The 19,279-nt window shown below is 39.2% G+C and overlaps 1 protein-coding gene across 2 annotated transcripts; it reads left to right on the plus strand.

Moving 5' to 3' along the window:
• Positions 1-560: 560 nt before the first annotated feature.
• Positions 561-15,906, plus strand: CNIH1 (cornichon family member 1). Of its 2 annotated transcripts, XM_039468816.2 has the most exons (5): positions 561-782; positions 5,275-5,343; positions 9,450-9,562; positions 12,183-12,326; positions 14,988-15,906. In XM_039468816.2, exons 1-5 carry the CDS (start codon positions 702-704, stop codon positions 15,013-15,015), a joined length of 435 nt encoding a protein of 144 aa, XP_039324750.1. In that variant the 5' UTR covers positions 561-701; the 3' UTR covers positions 15,016-15,906. The 2 variants fall into 2 exon arrangements, 1 of the variants encoding a protein (XP_039324750.1); XR_012516315.1 differs by lacking the exons at positions 561-782; positions 5,275-5,343; positions 12,183-12,326; positions 14,988-15,906 and adding an exon at positions 5,350-5,648 and having other exon boundaries at positions 9,450-9,491.
• Positions 15,907-19,279: the final 3,373 nt, after the last annotated feature.

Below are 19,279 nucleotides of genomic sequence, written 5' to 3' on the forward strand. Positions count from 1 at the left end.
CCACCGTCTTGCACTTACATTGCATTAATAAAGAACTGCTGCTGGTTTCGCCTGAGACACATAGCTTTATTTTTCCTTTCTTTTTTTCCATCTCTGTGCTTTTGCTCATTCTGAACCGTTTCCTTGGACTGCCAGTTCTATCTTCTTTTTGCCTGGAGAACTTCTGCTCATCATCTAAGGCCAACTTAGGAAACACAGCAGGAATTCTGCCTAAATGCTTCACAGCGGGCTGGCTGTCCTTCTTCGACCTTTCAGAACATCCCACGAACATCCGTTTACGGGGTTATAATACCGTAATTATTAATTTAGGTGTTCATTTCCGGCATTATACTAAGTTCTTTCAATGCAAGTACTATCTGTTCATATTTGTATCTGAAGCAAGAAGCGCGGTGCCTGGAACAAATTAGGCACTCATTCAATAAATATTTGTTGAAAGAATAAACGCGAGAAGGAAGGAAAAATAAATCAATCAACTGTGCGGATCATGTCAGTGCAACGCAGGCTCCGGTCATCAGAGGGCGCCAGCGCGGCTGGGCTGGTGCGCAGGCGCACTGGGGGGGAGGGGGCCGGGCGCCGCGGCGGCGGCGGCGGAGGCGGCGGTCGTGGCTGCGGCCGGGGGAAGTGAATGGTTTTACCCAGAGGGCCCTGCGCCGCCTTTCTCCGTTGGCACCGGCGCCGCTCCCCGCTCCTCCTCCCCGGCCATGGCGTTCACATTCGCGGCCTTCTGCTACATGCTGGCGCTGCTGCTCACCGCCGCGCTCATCTTCTTCGCCATTTGGCACGTGAGTAGCCGGGGCTAGGGGAAGGAGGGCGAGGCGGCGGCGCAGCCTCTTTTTGCCCCGGGCCTGCGGTTGAGTCGCCACGGTTCCCGGGGTCTGCGTGCCGGGGGTGCGGCCGGGGCGGTGCGGACAGCGCGGCAAGGGGTCTGCGCGCCCTCTGTCCGCGGCCTGGAGGCCGCGGGTGCTGGAGGAGCCGTGGCGCGCGGTCGCCGGGTGGATGCGCCCGTGGTGTCTCGGCGCAGGCCGCGCGCACCGCTACTCCTCCCCGGCTGGGTGGGGCGGTCGCGGTCCAGGCGGGCCCTTGCGGTTCCGCGCTGCGCTCGCACCGACCTCGGCCGACCCGCGGCCCCGCATCCTCAGGGAGGATGCCACTGGCGAGGTGGTACGGGCGTAGTGTAAATGAAGTTTTCAGAATTTTTATTAATACCGACTGCCTTTCTTTTAGGGTTTCCCCAGGACTCTGGCCAAAATGTAACCTACTTAGGGTGAATTTCCAACTCTACTTTCCAGCATTTGTTGTATGTGCTTCAAATAAAATCACTTGCTTTTCTTTTTCCAGATTGTTGTTTCCTGGTGAACTTTGATGCAAGTTGGATTGATTACTTTGGTGATTGCATGTTCGTGTTTCCCCCTCAAATCATACTTTGACCGCTGGAGTTTCAACCCGCAGCCTTCCAAGCCACCCCTATAGTCAGGATTGCTTGATTTAGTAGAGGGAGTTTTCATTTGATTTTGAGATGCTCAGAAACCTTAAGCTTTTCTAGAGCAGTATTTATTTCTGTTACATACATCATCACTATTGCAGGGTGGAAGCGCAGTCTTACTGGTTCCTGTAAGGAAAAAGTAGTAAGTTCCCTGAGACATAGTTCCACAGAGATTTTTCAGAATTTCTGTTGATCGAGCACAAAATTGAAAGCCTTGGGAGCCCTCTGGGAATCAACATTCATTAAAAATTTATCTCATACTTGCTTCTGTTTTCCCCATATTCCGGTACCTTCTGGAATGTTGCTTTTGATTTGAATGAGCCTGTTCACTCTGATGTAGATTTTAAGTTAGGTTTCATCATGTCCATAACAAGGATTTCTATGAAACGTACGGAGGGGCAGAATGATTAAATAGCAGCGTCTTGTGCAAACAGGTCTCTAGAGTGCAAGGGTATCACAAATCCATTTCTTTTTGCTAAGCAGTGTGATTGCAATTATTTTACGACTGGACTGCTTATTGTAGTCAGGAATGCTTATGTAGGCTATTAACTGTCAGAAATAACTGCTAACTCAGAATGCTTGTCAGTTGGAACCAATAATTTGAAGAGCATCTTCAGCTCTGCTTTGGTGAAAGAACAATACGTAACATAATTTGGGATACAGACTAGCTCAGCCTTAGTAAACCTCTGATGAAAATGTGTAATTCCGTTTCATCTGCAGACGTAGCTTTATGTCCCTCTCTGCTTCATGGGTGTTCCTTTTTTTCTGGGATGAGGGATTCTTAGAGCTGTGAGGTAGCCTTTTTCACATTTTTATGTTTTGAACCAGGTTGTGTTTGGCTTAAGGAATATCTGAACTGCACTTTCAAAAAATGGGCAATTTAATTTCAGCTTTGAAACGAATGCTTGTTGGGGCAAAGTAGATAATTTTAAGTCGTGTTATAGAATTAAAAAAAATTTATACCACAGATTTGTGGAGAGCTTTTAGGCTTAAGGATTTCTTCGTTCAGAGAATTAGTATCCTCTTGAAAACAATTCTAAATAGATAGTTTTGATTTTTCTATTATCCATAAAACCTTATGTTTATTTTCTTAGGTAGTATCCTAGTCCATTTGTGTTGCTATAAAGGAATATGGAAGGCTGAGCAATTTACAAAGAAAAGGGGTTTATTTGCCTCAGGATTCTGTTGGCATTTGGTGAAAGCCACAGGTTGCTTCCACTCATGGGCCAGGAGCAGTGTGTAGAGATCTCACAGTGAGAGGAAGCAAAGGAAAAAGAGTGGGAGGTGCCAGGTGCTGTTTAACAACTAGTTATCTTGGGTACTAATAGCAGGAGAGCTTACTTACTCCCTCTAAGATGACATCAAGTCATTCAGGAGGGATCTGCCCACTAGACCCAAACACCTCCCATTAGATCCCTCCTCCAACATTGGGGATCAGATTTCAACCTGAGATTTGGAGGAGTTAAAAACCGAAGTGTAGCAGGTAGTTGATGTATCTTTCAGAAGATTCATTTTACAGTTTTAAAATTACATTCCCAAAATCTTATTTACATTAATCACTGTATTAGAGAACGTTTTTTATGCTGATGATTATATTTGTCAGTTTAGTCCTAATTCACATCATTGATGCTCTGTGTAGAATAGAGTTGGGAACATAGATTGTTTGAAAAATTGTAAGTTCAGAAGTCATTCTTTAAAGATGTGCATTAAATTGGTAGCTTAAATTGTGTACTTGGCATCTTTAAGGACTTATATGTTTTATTGTTGTTACATTTCTGTGGGAAATTTTGTGGGTGTCTTTGCTCAGCCACATAGCTGCAAAAATATCTGAAAACCGTTAGTTTAGGAATCTGCTCAGAAGAGGTTCTCAAACCCTAGCCTTTAGCACTCAAACAGAAGCCCATTCAACAACATATTTAAAGATTTGTGGCCGAGCACGGTGGCTCATGCTTGTAATCTCAGCACTTTGGGAGGCCAAAGCAGGTGGATTGCCCGAGCTCAGGAGTTTAACAGCCTGGGCAACGTGGTAAAATCCTATCTCTGCAGGAAATACAAAAATTAGCCAGGCATTGTGGCATGCACCTGTAGTCCCAGCTACTCCGGAGGCTGAGGCAGGAGAATCACTTGAGCCGAGGAGGCGGAGGTTGCATTGAGCTGAGATTGTGCCACTGCATTTCAGCCTGGGTGACAATGAGATCCTGTCTCAAAAAAAAAAATCCCTTGAAGTCACCTGAAGAAAATGTCCAATTAAATGTCAGTATTAAAAATGTGTTTTGTATTCTATTAAGTTAGATCTTGTTACAGACAAGTACTTACGATTATGATCCTTATCTTGAACTTGATTACTAAAATGCATTGGGGATATACCGTGGCTGATGTCAGGTAGCTGACTAATAATGTCGATAAGTAATCAGAAATTAGTATTTTCTAATTACATATTTATATTTTTAACATTTGTCTTAAGTGTCATTAGCCAAGGAAAATCCCTCTTGGTGAGTTCTGCACGTTTTTAATCCCTAGTGCTGTTTTTTCACCCCCCCTTCCATGTAATAAATGTTTATTGAGCACTTAATGTGTGCCAAGCACTATTTTATATTTTAGGCCCTGGGACATAATAGTAAATACAACAGTCTTGGTTCTTTCAGATACTACATTTTAATGTTTAATTATTTTCCTTCTATTGCTCTTTGGTTGGAGTTTTTATTAAGGCAGGTTGGTGAATTTTATAAAACTCTAGAAATTAAAAGAAAACTTACCTTTTTTGAAACTAAGAATTTTAATAGGGAAATAAGCAGTCATGTTGAAAGATGGAAATGTGTAACTTTACTGATTACTGATAATATTGGTCAACACCATTTCACAAATAAGGATACTATTCCTAACTCATTAGGGGAAGGGTAGCTTAGGTTGTGTGTCCCTGGGGTGAGCAGTGTTAGCAACTAAAATGACTCCTCCGTCAACTTGCTCCCTTTGTCTTTCTTTGGCACCTGAATTGATGCCACAAAGTGGTGCATAGTCCCTATTTTGACTCGGCACGTACATTCTAGTGACCCTTGAGGTTGAAGTCACATTCTCCCAGAGTGTGGACAAAAGCATCCTTAGAAACCTATGTGTTTGGGCACAAATGGGAACAAATTGAAGAGTTTGAGTCCATCTCTAGTGTCCCACTGAACACTGTGCCAAGGGAGGAGGAGCATGCACAAAGAAATAAAAATGGTCCTTCTCCCTGAGAGTGTAGAGGGGCAGACAGACCTGTATTTAAATACCACACTCCAGTATGAGAAGAGCCATATCGATGGCATTCTAGAGTCCTGTGCTATGTGGAGATGCAGACAAGGATGCAATTCTTCTGCCCAAAGGAGTTAGGAAAACCTACAGAAAGCAGTTGGCGTAGGAAGGCTTTTTTTTTTTTTTTTTTTTTTTTTTTTTTTAAGGGTAAAGAGGAATTTGGATAAACAGTTGAAATGATTTTTCTACTTGGAAGATTTTATCAAGCAGAAATAAGTTAAAATAACTTGAGCAGAGGCATTGAAGATGTTGGAAATTGAAAGTATTTATTCCAGTGATACCAGATCATTTTAGTGATACTGAGATAGGAGTGTTTTTATTTCTTTAAGTCGGATTCTGGCTCTTCTTTTTGTCATATATGAGTTTGCTATGAATTGGTACTTGTGATGTTGGTGTACTTTTGTTCTTGTTTTATTAACTTTAATAATTATTTGAAGATAGGGCAGGTTTGCTTCTCCTTTTTATTAAAGTGAGTGGTCCTAACTGTTTTAATTTTGTTTTAGATTATAGCATTTGATGAGCTGAAGACTGATTACAAGAATCCTATAGACCAGTGTAATACCCTGAATCCCGTAAGTTATAATATAGGATTTATCTTTAGATTTAAAAAGTATATTTGTTTTTAACTTGATGTAATTTGAAAATGGCCAATATTCTCAGTAGCATGATGTATTTGAAGTAGCATGATACTTTTTGAAGTGGGTAGAGTTTAAAAAATCTTCTTTTTCCTGTCGTGCTTGACTATTCTGACTATTATTAATCTGCTGGTGATCTTGTCAGCTGTCATACTAACATTCTTCCAATCTGCTTTTTACATTGTCGGCCAAAGACAGTTGAAAAGGTCAAAAAGATTAAAAGAGTCAAAATTGCGTTAAAGGTGTGTACTGCTTTTTAGTTTAATGTTTTAACGCTCTATTCATTTCATGGGGAGGGTTAGGCATTTGTATTTGTAATGTTTTGTTCAGTGTGCTCGTTCATATGCCTGTTGAGGTTTATGATTTCACGAAATGTCATATTTTATGCAAATATATGCTTGCTGGCCCAGTCAAGTAGGGAAAGCTGTTAAATGCGTATGCATTTTTTTTATGTTATAGCCATAGGCACTTCTCTATGAAATTATTTGGTGTAGTACTTGAAAGTTGGTTAACATAAAATGACCAGTGGATGATGAGACTATTCTCGAGTTGTGACTTATTGTGAGGTAGTATGTGAGTGAAATCATTAGTATGGACTTATCTGCCATATCTAGTTTTATCTTTGGTGTGTATATTCTGGAATACATAAGTCATGCTTTCAGCTGATGTTTATTCAGAGCCGGTTAGGTGGATAGTTCTGTTCTCGGTGCTCTGGGATTTTGCAGTAATGCCATTCTTTGGACTTAGGATCCCATAATTTTGTAGATAAGAATTTGTTTACAAATGTCTATGTAGTTATTTCTAGTGTGTATCTGTTTTATATTTCTAAAACAGGCCTGAACTACACTAAGTTCTGAGCCATCATGAATTTAGTGATAATGTGGCTCCATTGTGCTTAGGGGTTTTGAAAAAACATAGTGTATGTATTTTTAAGTTTTGAGGTGGAGGTCTTGCTATATTGCCTAGGCTCGTATCAAACTCCTGGGTCAAATGATCCTCCTGCATCAACCTGCTGGGTGGCTGGGATTACAGGTGTACACCAGGGTACCCAGCTTGTTTTTTATATTTTTGACTACATTTAGGAAGATTCTCCTTTATCCCATGTATTTGATTTTGCCTGATTGGTCGGGAACTGAAACGTTGTTTATAAGAAAGCAGTGGGTATGTCTTCAAGAAATAAACTACAGTAATTCAGCTTTAAAAACTACTTAATGAAGGGGAGAGTTTCTGTAGATTTTAGTTGTCTAGCATACTAGTGTACTAGCACTAGTGTGCTAGAGGGATTTTATTTGGAAAAGCATCTACAAAGTTAGTTTGCTACTTTATTATTGTTTCCCAGATAAACATGGATGGTGGAAGAGATTTCTAGTTGGAACTCTTAGAGTAAGAGTTGATGTAGGTTCAGTTAAAAGTATTAACTTATTAGTTGTTTCTTTGCTCTTATGAAACAAGACATGAGATGAATTTGCCTTCTGTTGGAAAGGAGTGTTAATTGTAAAACATCTTAACCTAAGTAGTTGAAGTTGTTACCAAAAAATGAAGAAACTGAAATTTCCCCTTTTGATAGCTGTTTATTAATAGTATTCTATGCTGTTTGTATTTTCATCACTTCAAATAACCAAATGATAATGAAGGTAAAAATATCTGAAATCAGATGAGGATTTTCCTGGGTGCTAGGCTCTGTGCTAAGCACTTTGCCTAAATTTTTTCGTTTAATTCTCATGAGAATCCTGAGGTAGGTATATTTTATCTTATGAATAGGAGAGTAAACTAAAGCTTTGCCTGGTTAAAGCACTTTGCCGAAGGTCATACAGCTAAGATAGAGTCAGAATTTGAACTCAAGACAGCTTAATTTTTGAAGCTCAAGCTCTCGTATTTCCCTAATGTATGGCAAATTTAAGAGGGACTGGTTTCATTTTAACATGGAATGTGTGATTTCTGGCTTTCCTTAATGGAAGGATATTCTCACTGAGAAAAGACATGTGCTTGGACATCCTAATGCTGCAGTAGGTTGAAGGACGTTTTTATAGCAGCACAGGTTGCGTTTGGATAGGGTGCCGATAATTGGCTGAAGAGCAGTGCATCTGACAGTTTTCCCTATTTAAATTTGTTTTGACAGTTCTGCCAAAGTATGGGGGAAGACAAATAACACTATTTTTTAAATTGTGATCTTTAACAAGAGAATATTATGTTTTGCATGTTTAAATACTATCATTTCAGTCATATTTGCATGAGGTATTTTTTTCTGGATACTAGTTTCTATTTGAACTTTGGTTCCTAAGTGCAATAATGTTTGTGTCACTTAAAGTTTCATCATTAAAGAATGCTTGGAGAGGGTTGGTTTTTAAAGAGAGATTCGTAGTAAATGTTTCTGGACTCCTTTTGAGGAGAAGGGAGGGAATGACATGACAGTTGTTTCATATTAGAACTGGTAGAGTTGTAGATTATCTTTATTAACACTTTTGTTAAAGTATATTAAGAGCGGGGTGGGGGGTTATGCTTTCAAAATTATTCTTTCCATATTTCAGTCTGTAAGTGTAGAATGAAACTTTGTTAGGTTATCAGTTGGCTTTATAGGGCCGAAATAGGCTTGTTATATTTTAAAGACACTTCTGTAATTTAAGTTACTGTTATAAAAGCAACTCTAGTGGAACTCTTAAAACGTGTGTTTTTCTTGGTTGGTTCTGTTTATAGTCATTGAGTTTCAGAGTCCTATGACCATTTTCTTGTTTAGAGAACTTTGATCTTAAATAGATGCCAGCTTAAATGTTAGTTACAAGTTTGTATACATGTGCACAGTTTATCTTTTGTTATTACATTGCTTAAGTTGTAGAAAATATTTGATTAGTGGTACAGATCAATTGTTTACCTAGATTTCATTTAAAATACTATTCATTAAAAAGTCCCCTCTACAGCTTTAAATTGGAAAGAGTAGTTTGGGAGTATGAGAAAATGGGCTTCAGTAGGTAGTATGATTATATTTTATCTACAGCCATAGTTTCCCCTCAGGAGTGATCTGATGATAATAATTACTCATATGATTTCCATTTGGTATGAAGTAAACATTTGAGAAACTGGCTTTGTAGCTGTGACTTAATAGGAAACTCTTTGGCTGAAACTTGCAATGAGAGGTTTTGGTATTTTTATTTAACAGAGTCATCAGGCTGAAATCTGTAGGATGAGAAAGATAAATTAAAATAAAGCATTGACTCCTGTTCATTTTATTAAAAACATGTTACATGAATTAATTTTTCTTCACTTAATATTACCTGCTACCTACTTTGTTTTTGGGTTCTGAGTTTCTACTGGTCTTCTGTTGTGTCTGTAGCATTTTGTTGGCAGGCAGGCTTAAAGAAACGGAAAGGCCATCTAAGAATGAGAACTTGGGAACCTGGAAAATCCTAATTTCATGGTTAAGAACTCGGTCTTTTCCCTCCTACATTGCAGAAAGCAAATCTTTTACATTCGTGCACATCAGTGTTCTTCCCCCACTGTGCTGAGATTATTGGCTGATTGGCTTTCCATAAAAAATGACTTCTGTGGGAATGTGATGTGGTTTGCTAAATATTGTGTATGAAGCATTTCTGGTTTCTTAAAAACACTAATGTGTAAAATTCTAAAGGGGAGTTTTGTTTCTGTGAAATTTTTAATATGTTGCATGTGATCAGATAACTCATTTTTGTGCTTCTATCATTGTTAAATGGTGAAAAGAAAAAGTATTCTAGTTGGCTGGCAAATTGTTTAACAATCTGGTTAGTAACTTTGTGTAATTTGATCTATTACTCTTAAGAATTTGAGCTTTAAATTTTAAGTCATAATACCTTACTGTGTTAGTGCAAGCCATATGCTCTGGTCAGTTTGCTTGTAATCCTACTTTTGGTAAAAAATTAAACATGGAAATAAAACTCAGTAGCATCTTTTATTTTGGAGTCCAAGAAAATAGTGATTTTTCATTATGGAAGCTTGGTTGCCACCTGCTTTCCAGATTAGCGGTTGACTCAATGACAACGCATTTTGATAACTGGCTTGTGTTTTCCTTCCAGCTTGTACTCCCAGAGTACCTCATCCATGCCTTCTTCTGTGTCATGTTTCTTTGTGCAGCAGAGTGGCTTACACTGGGTCTCAATATGCCCCTCTTGGCATATCATATTTGGAGGTAATATTTAGATATACTTTTAATATTTTTTTAAATTAAAACTTAAATATACTGTGGTTGATATGGTTATCTTACATGCTAGTCACCTACATAAAAATTGAAGATTAAATTGGGCACTGTGGCTCTCGCCTGTGATCCCAGCACTTTGGGAGGCCGAGGCGGGCAGATCACGAGGTCAGAAGATCGAGATCATCCTGGCCAACATGGTGAAACCCTGTCTCTACTAAAAATACAAAAATTAGATGGGTATGGTAGTGCATGCCTGTATTCTCAGCTACTCGAGAGGCTGAGGCAGGAGAATCACTTGAACTAGGGAGTTGGAGGTTGCCGTGAGCCAAGATCGCACCACTGCACTCCATTCTGGTGACAGAGCGAGACTCTGTCTCAAAAAAAAAAAAAAAAGAAAAAGAAAAAAAATTGAAGATTAGCTGACATTTATTTTTTAAATAATCAAGTAGATGAACAAAAACTGTTTAATAGCTCTTACAGAACTTTATTTATTTGTTTTTTTGGGACGGAGTTTCGCCCTGTCACCCAAGCTGAAGTAGTGGCGTGTTCTTGGCTCACTGCAACCTCGCCTCCTGGGTTCAAGCGATTCTCCTCCCTCGGGTGCTGAGTGGCTGGGATTACAGATGTGCGCCACCCCACCTGGCTAATTCTTGTATTTTTCATAGAGACGGGGTTTCACTGTGTTGGTCAGGCTGGTCTCAGGCTCCTGACCTCATGATCCGCCTGTCTTGGCCTCCCAAAATGCTGGGATTACAGGTGTGAGTCACTGCACCCAGCCAAGCTTACTTTATTTTATTTTATTTTATTTTTTTTGAGACGGTGTTTCGCTGTTGTTACCCAGGCTGGAGTGCAATGGCACAATCTCGGCTCACCGCAACCTCTGCCTCCTAGGTTCAAGCAATTCTCCTGCCTCAGCCTCCCAAGTAGCTGGGACTACAGGCGTGCACCACTCATGCCCGGCTAATTTTTGTATTTTTAGTAGAGGCGGGGTTTCACCTTGCCGACCAAGATGGTCTCGATCTTTTGACCTCGTGATCCACCCGCCTCGGCCTCCCAGAGTGCTGGGATTATAGGCGTGAGCCACCGCGCCCGGCCGCTTACTTTATTTTTAAAGGATTTTTTAAAAAAAGTGAGGTGTAACTTAAGGTGTTGTGCACAAGTCTGAAGTATATAGCTCAGTGAATTTCTACGCATATATACGCACCTGTTAAACCACCACCCAGATCAAGATACACAACTGTTGTAGCCTCTAGAGCATTCACTTGTGCCCCATCCAGTGAGTTACCCTCCACACTTCCCAAGGCCACTGACCTCTATCAACTTAGATTAGCTTTGCTTGTCCTTGAACTTCAGATAAGTCAAAATGTACGATGTGTGTCTAATTTATTTGTGTTGATAACTAAATAAATTTGGTTACTTGTAAAAGATAATCACATTTCATAACTTCCATAGTTAAATCTGCCGTATATAGAGTTAGAAGTTTTTGTTTTAAATAGGCATGTCAAAACCTTCTTGCCCTTGATTTTAGAAGATACATACTGAATAAATATTTACGAATAAAGTGGTATCATGTCTACAATGGCCTCTGAAATGATTCAGAAAAAAATGTACTTGGCTGGGTGCAGTAGCTCATGCCTGTAATCCCAGCACTTTGGGAGGCTGAGGTGGGTGGATCATGAGGTCAGGAGTTCAAGACTAGTCTGGCCAAGATGGTGAAACCCTGTCTCTACTAAAGATATAAAAATTAGCTGGGCGTGGTGGCGGGTGCCTGTAATCCTAGCCACTCAGGAGGCTGAGGCAGAGAATTGCTTGAATCCTGGAAGCAGAGGTTGCGGTGAGCCGAGATCGCGCCACTGCACTCCAGCTTGGGTGACAGAGCGAGACTCCATTTCAAAAAAAAAAAAAAAAAGTACCGAGGGCCAGGTGCAATGGGTCATGCCTGTAATCCCAGCACTTTGAGCGGCTGAGGCAGGTGAATCACTTGAGCCCAGTAGTTGGAGAACAGACAGGGCAACATGGCAAAACTCCCCTGTCTACCAAAAATACAGAAAAATTAGCCAGGCATGGTGGCATGTGCCTGTAGTCCCCGCTAGTTGGGAGGCTGAGGCAGAAGGATTGCTTGAGCCCAGGAGCCTGAGGTTGTGGTGAGCTGAGACTGTGCCACTATATTCCAGCCTGGGTGACAGGATAAGACCCTGTCTCAAAAAAAAAAAAAAAAAGTACTCAGAATGAGAAACAGAAGGTTAAAGCAAATGTAGTAAAAATGGATATTTGGAATATCTGGGTGAAAGGTTCTTACATCTTTTCTGTGTCTAAAATTATGTCAAGATAAGTAAAAACAAAACATCTATTTTTACAGTTCTTCCTGTTTTTCTTGGATTTCTCAAAAGGCAGAGACTAGATGAAACCTGTTTGGCTGTCTCATTCTGCTCATTTAGGGGCTCTACTTTTAACATTAAGATGATAAAAGGAAAGCATTTTGCCCATAAGTAAAATAATGCTTCCTTGTATGGACCACTTCTAGTGATAGATGTTTCAGAAGAAGGACCCTCTGTCTCATCTGAATGTTTGCTGCCCTTTCTGAATGCCTAATAGACTGTGTTTATTCCAGGTATATGAGTAGACCAGTGATGAGTGGACCAGGACTCTATGATCCTACAACCATCATGAATGCAGATATTCTAGCATATTGTCAGAAGGAAGGATGGTGTAAATTAGCTTTTTATCTTCTAGCATTTTTTTACTACCTATACGGGTAAGTTTAAAAGGTAAAATGAAATATGATTTCACTTTGCTTTTTTAAAAGTTTGCAGGCATTATGGTTTGAACACCTTAAAATCTACTCAGAGAATAACTTAGTGTCTTAAGTGTGCATGGTGCACACCAGCAAATTCACACACATTGAATGTGGCCCACACTGGTGCTTGTCAAGGCAGTAAGCCAGCTTGCCATCAGAGGCAGAAGGTTTGGTCAGGGATGCTGCTTCCTAAGTTTTCAGACACGTTGACTCTGTAAAGGATGGTTCTCATTCTGCATGGAAGAGTGATGGCATTGAAGGATAGGGCTGTGTGAGTTGTAGAATTTTCTGCTTGTCTTCAGTATCTCTCCAGAGATTGTTTCTTTTTGTCCTTATCATTCTTCGTAAGTGGTGTGCTCTGCCCTTTATTTTCTGATTTGCTTAATGTGAGTCAGATGAATGAAAGTAATAGCTCTACCTTACAGGGTGGTGCATTTTCTGATTTTTTTCCTTTTTGTTCCTTTTCTTTTTTGAGATGGAGTCTCACTCTGTCGCCCGGGCCAGAGTTCAGGGGCGCGATCTTAGCTCACTGCAACCTCTGCCCCCCGGGTTCAAGTGATTCTCCTGCCTCAGCCTCCTGAGTAGCTGGGACTACAGGCATGTACCACCACGCCTGGCTAATATTTGTATGTTTAGTAGAGATAGGGTTTTACCATGTTGGCCAGGCTGATCTTGATCTCCCGACCTCAGGTGATCTGTCTGCCCTAGCCTCCCAAAGTACTGGGATTACAGGCATGAGCCACTGCGCCTGTCCTGATTTTTTTTTCCTTTCATACTCTGATGGACTCATCGTCGTTTCTCTAGGTTGGGTTTTCTCAACTTCGGCACTGTTGACAATTCTGGACTGTGTGGGAATTTCCTTGGGAAGCTGTCCTGTATATCATAGGATGTTTGGCAGCGTCCCTGGCCTTTACCCACTGATGCCATTAGTACCCTTCTGCCCTCCTCATGACAATTAAAAATGTCTCTCGACATTGCTAGATGTCCTGAGAGGCAAGATTGCCCTGGTTGAGAATCACTGCCTATAGGTGTGTTGTAGGTGCAGTGAAATGACTGCTTATTAAAACTAGAAAAGGACGCTGTTAAGTGTGGAATTACAGATTTCTTTAAGCTATATGAATATACTTTTACCCATTATTTACATATTCTAGAAAATACCTTCTCATTTTTATTGATACATACTCAACTACAGAGGGCTTTCCTCCCTGATTTCAAAATATTTCAAAAAAACCTGTAAACTTTAAAAAAACAGCAGCTTCCATTCCCTCTCTTTTTCATGACTTGAAAACTTGCTAGCCTAGGCTTTTATTCATATTCATATTTCTCTTTATACATAAGTTTCCATCATAGAAAAGGATGAATGGTTAGACGGAAATTTAGGAAAAAGCTACTTTTATGCTTTTAGAGGCTATTACTGTGAAAATGAGTATCCTTTAGAGCAGGCGTCCCCAAACTTTTTACACAGGGGGCCAGTTCACTGTCCCTCAGACCGTTGGAGGGCCGCCACATACTGTGCTCCTCTCACTGACCACCAATGAAAGAGGTGCCCCTTCCTGAAGTGCGGCGGGGGGCCCCGGATAAATGGCCTCAGGGGGCCGCATGCGGCCCGCGGGCCGTAGTTTGGGGTCGCCTGCTTTAGAGCATATGCAGATATTACTCATCTATGAAACAAAGAAATGCTCTGAAAAGTGAAATTCCATGTGTCATTTTAATTTCCTGTTAATTTTCATTTTGTAAGTCCATAGTAAATGTCTGGAACAGGGCTGGCATATTAATAGGCATGTCAAATGTATTTGTTGAATGAAAGAAATGAAATGAATGATTGAATAAATGATAAAATTGGAGATGTGCAGTTGTGGGAAGATGTTCACTAGGATATGGTAGCACCAAGACATTTGTTCTGTTTTAAAGTTGTCTATCAAGTTTGTTCAACTCCTTGCTTTGTATTTCTGTTTAGAGATTCATCCTTTTTGAACCATGCCCCAGTACCTTTCCCATATCATATCATTCTGTGTAGAATGGCCCTTGGCAGTTCTTAAGCCTAAATCAAATGGTTACTGCTTTTTATTTTGCTGTTCCCTGCCCCCTTCCTTTTTTAACCGCTTCCTAAAAGTTAAGCTCTAAGCTCTTGCTTAGAGCCTATGTCTAATGGGAAAAATCCTGGATTGATCATTCCCTTCTATATAATGGGGTTACATGTGGCACCCACCTTCTAGGACTGCATGGAGGATTAAGCAAGGTAATGTGGATAAAAGACCTAACAGGACCTGTTGTGAAGTGAGCCCTGCAGAGATGCTCACTCCTATTATTAGACGCGACTCCAGAGCAGTGTGGTGTTTGGATAGCTTCTCTAAGCTCTGATCCCCCATTAAGCTTTCGGCTGTGCTGTTCTACTTGCTAAAATTGGAAAGGAAGTAGGGGACAACTACAGCACATGCACTGAGCCAAGTCCTGTGTTAGGCAAAAGTCCATAAATGCAAATGAAAATCACTGTGAACTTGTCATTAGTCTTTTCATTTTCTGTGATACTAGTTCGCTATAGAAAGCATATTTTCTCATGCTCTGAGTTTCTTTTATAATTAGGAATATTAAAATTAACAGCTTTTTCCTTCTTTTCAGCATGATCTATGTTTTGGTGAGCTCTTAGAACAACACACAGAAGAATTGGTCCAGTTAAGTGCATGCAAAAAGCCACCACATGAAGGGATTCTATCCAGCAAGATCCTGTTTCCAAGAGTAGCCTGTGGAATCTGATCAGTTACTTTAAAAATGACTCCTTATTTTTTAAATGTTTCCACATTTTTTGCTTGTGGAAAGACTGTTTTCATATGTTATACTTGGATAAAGAATTTAAATGGAATTACATATAAATTAATATAAAATGATTACCTCTGGTATTGACAGGTTTGAACTTGCACTTCTTAAGGAACAGCCATAATCCTCAGAATGATGCGTTAATTACTGACTGTCCTAGTACATTGGAAGTTTTTGTTTATAGGAACTCGTAGGGCTCATTTTGGTTTCATTGAAACAGTATCTAATTGTAAATTAGTTGTAGATACCAGGTGCTTCTGATGAACTGAAAATGTATATCTGACTAGTGGGAAAATTCTTGGGTTTTCTCATCTGTCATGTAGATGATTATATACGGATACATTTACAAAAATAAAAAGCGGGGTTTTTCCCTTTGACTTGATACTATCCCTGTATATTGCATGAATGAGAGATTTCCCATATTTCCATCACAGTAATAAATATACTTGCTTTAATTCTTAAGCATAAGTAAACATGATATAAAATATATATGCTGAATTACTTGTGAAGAATGCATTTAAAGCTATTTTAAATGTGTTTTTATTTGTAAGACATTACTTATTAAGAAATTGGTTATTATGCTTACTGTTCTAATCTGGTGGTAAAGGTATTCTTAAGAATTTGCAGGTACTTTAGATTTTCAAAACTGAATGAGAGAGAAAATTGTATAACCATCCTGCTGTTCCTTTAGTGCAATACAATAAAACTCTGAAATTAAGACTCACTTTCAGTGCATTGTTTGAGATTACAAATAGTATTTCTTAAACTTGCTTAATTCATAATAAGCTGTCATTTTTTAAAAAAGTGGAGACAATTTTTAAATGCCGAGCCCATTAACGTCTTTTGTCATTTGACAAGATTCATAAATGTGGATGGCATAGCGTCATCATTTTTCTTACCAATTAAGAAAAATTACGGTGGCACTTAAAATATTTTACTTTTATTATTCCTTTTTGGAACAGTCGGTTTTAAGGTAAAATGGCTTGTAAATTTGAGTTTTTGCTGCTGCTTGTAAGGCAGGGAAATTATGGCTTGCATGTTTTCTTAAGCATAAATAAATCTTGTGCTTTATTTGGGATGAGGAACTTAAGGCAGCTGAAAATAGTGTAAGTGGTTCAGAAGTTTCTTGAGAGGAGGCGAAAGAAAGAGAACCAGTATATAGAAATTTCACATAATGATCAAGGAAGTTTATGGATGTGTTTGTGGAAATCTTACTCTAATAACTTGTTGGATTAGATGCTGTTTTATTCTCAACTAGTGAAAAAAATGCCTTATTTCAGTACTTTCCTGTGGTTGGGAAAGAGAGAGAGTAGCTGTTAACTTCTTGTTAATGGGGATGAGTATGTTGAGGAAGAGATGTAGAACCAGAAGAGTGAGGAGACTCGAACCGTTCCATAATAAGGAAATCTTTAAAGACTTGTGTTTTACACTCTGGCGAACTCCTAGAGGGATCTGGCTCCTCATCAGTTCATGCAAAAAAATTATTTATTGAGCAATTGCTGGGCTCTGAAGATTCATGCTTTGAGCACAAGCAGTCATTCAGTTTCCAGTCAACCTAATTACGTCAGCATCCATTTATTTTTCTTTCTTGTTCACAAGGACTTTTAATCATGAGAGACCTGGCCAAATCTTCTATAATCCCTGTTACTCAAGTAACAGCTCCAGGAAACCCTGAGGCTGTTACTTGAGTATTCCTGTCAAAATATTTTCATGAACCTGCCTCTCTTAACAAACACTACTTTCCTTCATAAGTGTTAACAAATATCCTTTTAATAATCTATTCCAGAATAGTCTCCAGGAGTAAGTTTGCTGGTTGGAATTTGTGGAAGCCACTTTGTCAAGTTTCCCAAATTAGGTATGTAGTCCTCAGCTGATTGCTTGAAGATGATTGACAGTGAAGTTCACCCATCTCTGTGGTAGGCTGTTAGGCACGTAAGTGATTAGAAGACTGAGTACCTGCTCTCCTAATATCTACCCACTTGTACCATGTCAGTGTTTTATGAATTAGATCGCTTACCAAGAGAAAGCAGAAACAAAATACTTGAATCCGACAATATTGGACAGGCTCTTTTTATTGCTCTAGATTTATTTTCCACATTAATCTCTTCGGGGTGGCCCTAGCCTATTATTCCTGCAGGTTCAGCTGAGGCATAGTTAGCCAGCTTGGGTTTATAATCCAGTTTGTGTTAAACATTCCCTGTGCATCAACAGCTGTTCATTTAGGTACTCCTTTTTTTTTTTTTTTTTTTATTTTTCCTCTTACAGTTACTTTTGGTATTATGTGCTTATCTTTAAAAGCTTTCCAAAAAATTAGCCAGACATGGTGGTAGGTCCTTATAGTCCCAGCTATTTGGGAGGCTGAGGCAGGAGAATCGCTTGAACCCGGGAGCCAGAGGTTCCAGTGAGCTGAGATTGCACCACTGCACTCCATCCTGGGTGATAGAGCGAGACCCTGTCTCCAAAGAAAAAAAAAAAAAAAAAAAAAAAAAAAGCTTTCTATCTCTCGGAAACTGTTGTTTTCCCCATTTATGTCTATTTTATTGTATCTAGTGAAACACTGTGGATACATCTATACCAACAACTTTTTGTTGCTATGGATACTACAAATTCTCCTGAATTAAAACTCTAATATAATAAATGAACTCTGTTCAGCATTTACTGAGTAATACTACTATATCATGGCAATATGGCCCTTTAATGCTAAGGAGGTATATGGTAGAAACTATTTGAACACTCATCTAAATGTTATTAATGATACTTGGCAGTTTTCTCGATGCTTAATGATATTCCTCACTTCCCATTCCAGGGGAGGGGAGCGTTTGGTCCCAGGCTGTGGACAAACTGCTAATTTGTTTGAAATGTGAATTATTTTTCATGGGAAAGGGAAGTGATAGGAAATGACCAAGACCATCTACTTTTTACTTGTATATGGATTGAATATTAATAGTAGTTTCCAAGCCTCATTGATTGTACCATGAATCGACAAGACTTGCCAGTCAAGTTCATGTACCCAGATAATGGTCCTTGACATGGAAACAAAGTATACAGCAGTTTACAGCATATGTCTCTCTTCAAGCCAGTTCAGTGTTTTCACCTTGATGATCACTCCTGCTAGCAGTTCTTATAAATTTCTTCTCTTCTCCCCAAATCATTGTATTTTGAAAATATGTCAAATATTTACATAGAAAGGAAATAAAGTTGTGCTTTGAAACCAGCAAAGTACTTTCCTTTGTGCAACACCTCTCTTTTCCTTCAGTGTTTATGAATGGAGAGTTCATGGAATATTATTGCCATGGTGCAAATAATGACTTCTGTTTGTCACTTGTACCTTGTGGGGGTGAGTTTACACTTTAGGTGTGGTTATATCCTAGCAGTATATCAAGCCCACTCAAATAATGACCTATATTTAAAAGAATATGTCTAGTTTACTTACTTATGTCATTTAACATCCGTAAGTGTGCATCTCCCAATCAGTTGTATGATTGTAAATCAGAAATTTTGATGGCAAAAGTATTCTAAAACATTCTGTAGGTCAAAGAAAAATATTGATACTTCGTCTAGCATTGCTCATAAAAGTACTCATGTTCATCATTTTTGGAAACTATTAATCATGCTAGCCTTAAAATCATGTTACGCTCCTTTGCTCAAACCAGTCATTGATCTGCAGTATGACCAGCAGCTAGTAAGCCTGTGGTACCACCAGTATAGCTTAGAGGATGGTTCTGAATTAATGCCTAAGAATGATGTGAAAAGTAAAACAGTGGTTCTGTTGCTAAATATGTCAACTAGCTGACTTTTAACAACTTACTTTGAACTTCAGAGTTCTAAAGCTAAATGTCTAAAAAAAGTAACTGCAGCTTGTTCTGCTGATTTTGAAAATAGTATTAACCATGTAAGATACTTGGGTTGGAGTGAGGGTCTTATCCTGCATTAATTTTGTTAATGCACATTGTAGAAGATGTAGAGAACATCCTGACATTCATAAGAACTGCATCTCATAATTTTATTGTGTAGTGCTTTTTCTAAATATTTACATTTCTTTGGTTACCATGTTCATATATTCTGGAGAAGTAAAATTTCTTGAGTGATTACTAGGC

The sequence above is a fragment of the Saimiri boliviensis genome, chromosome 2 (genome assembly GCF_048565385.1).
Source record: "Saimiri boliviensis isolate mSaiBol1 chromosome 2, mSaiBol1.pri, whole genome shotgun sequence".
In the NCBI taxonomy this organism is placed as follows: Eukaryota; Metazoa; Chordata; class Mammalia; order Primates; family Cebidae; genus Saimiri; species Saimiri boliviensis.

What these genes read in the sequence shown, in the direction of transcription:
- CNIH1 (XM_039468816.2), top strand. Translation starts at nt 702, where the DNA reads ATGGCGTTCACATTCGCGGCCTTCTGCTACATGCTGGCGCTGCTGCTC. An exon ending in TTGGCATATCATATTTGGAG is followed by an intron (nt 9,563 to 12,182) that starts GTAATATTTAGA and finishes TGTTTATTCCAG; the next exon opens with GTATATGAGTAGACCAGTGA. An exon ending in TTTTTTTACTACCTATACGG is followed by an intron (nt 12,327 to 14,987) that starts GTAAGTTTAAAA and finishes CCTTCTTTTCAG; the next exon opens with CATGATCTATGTTTTGGTGA.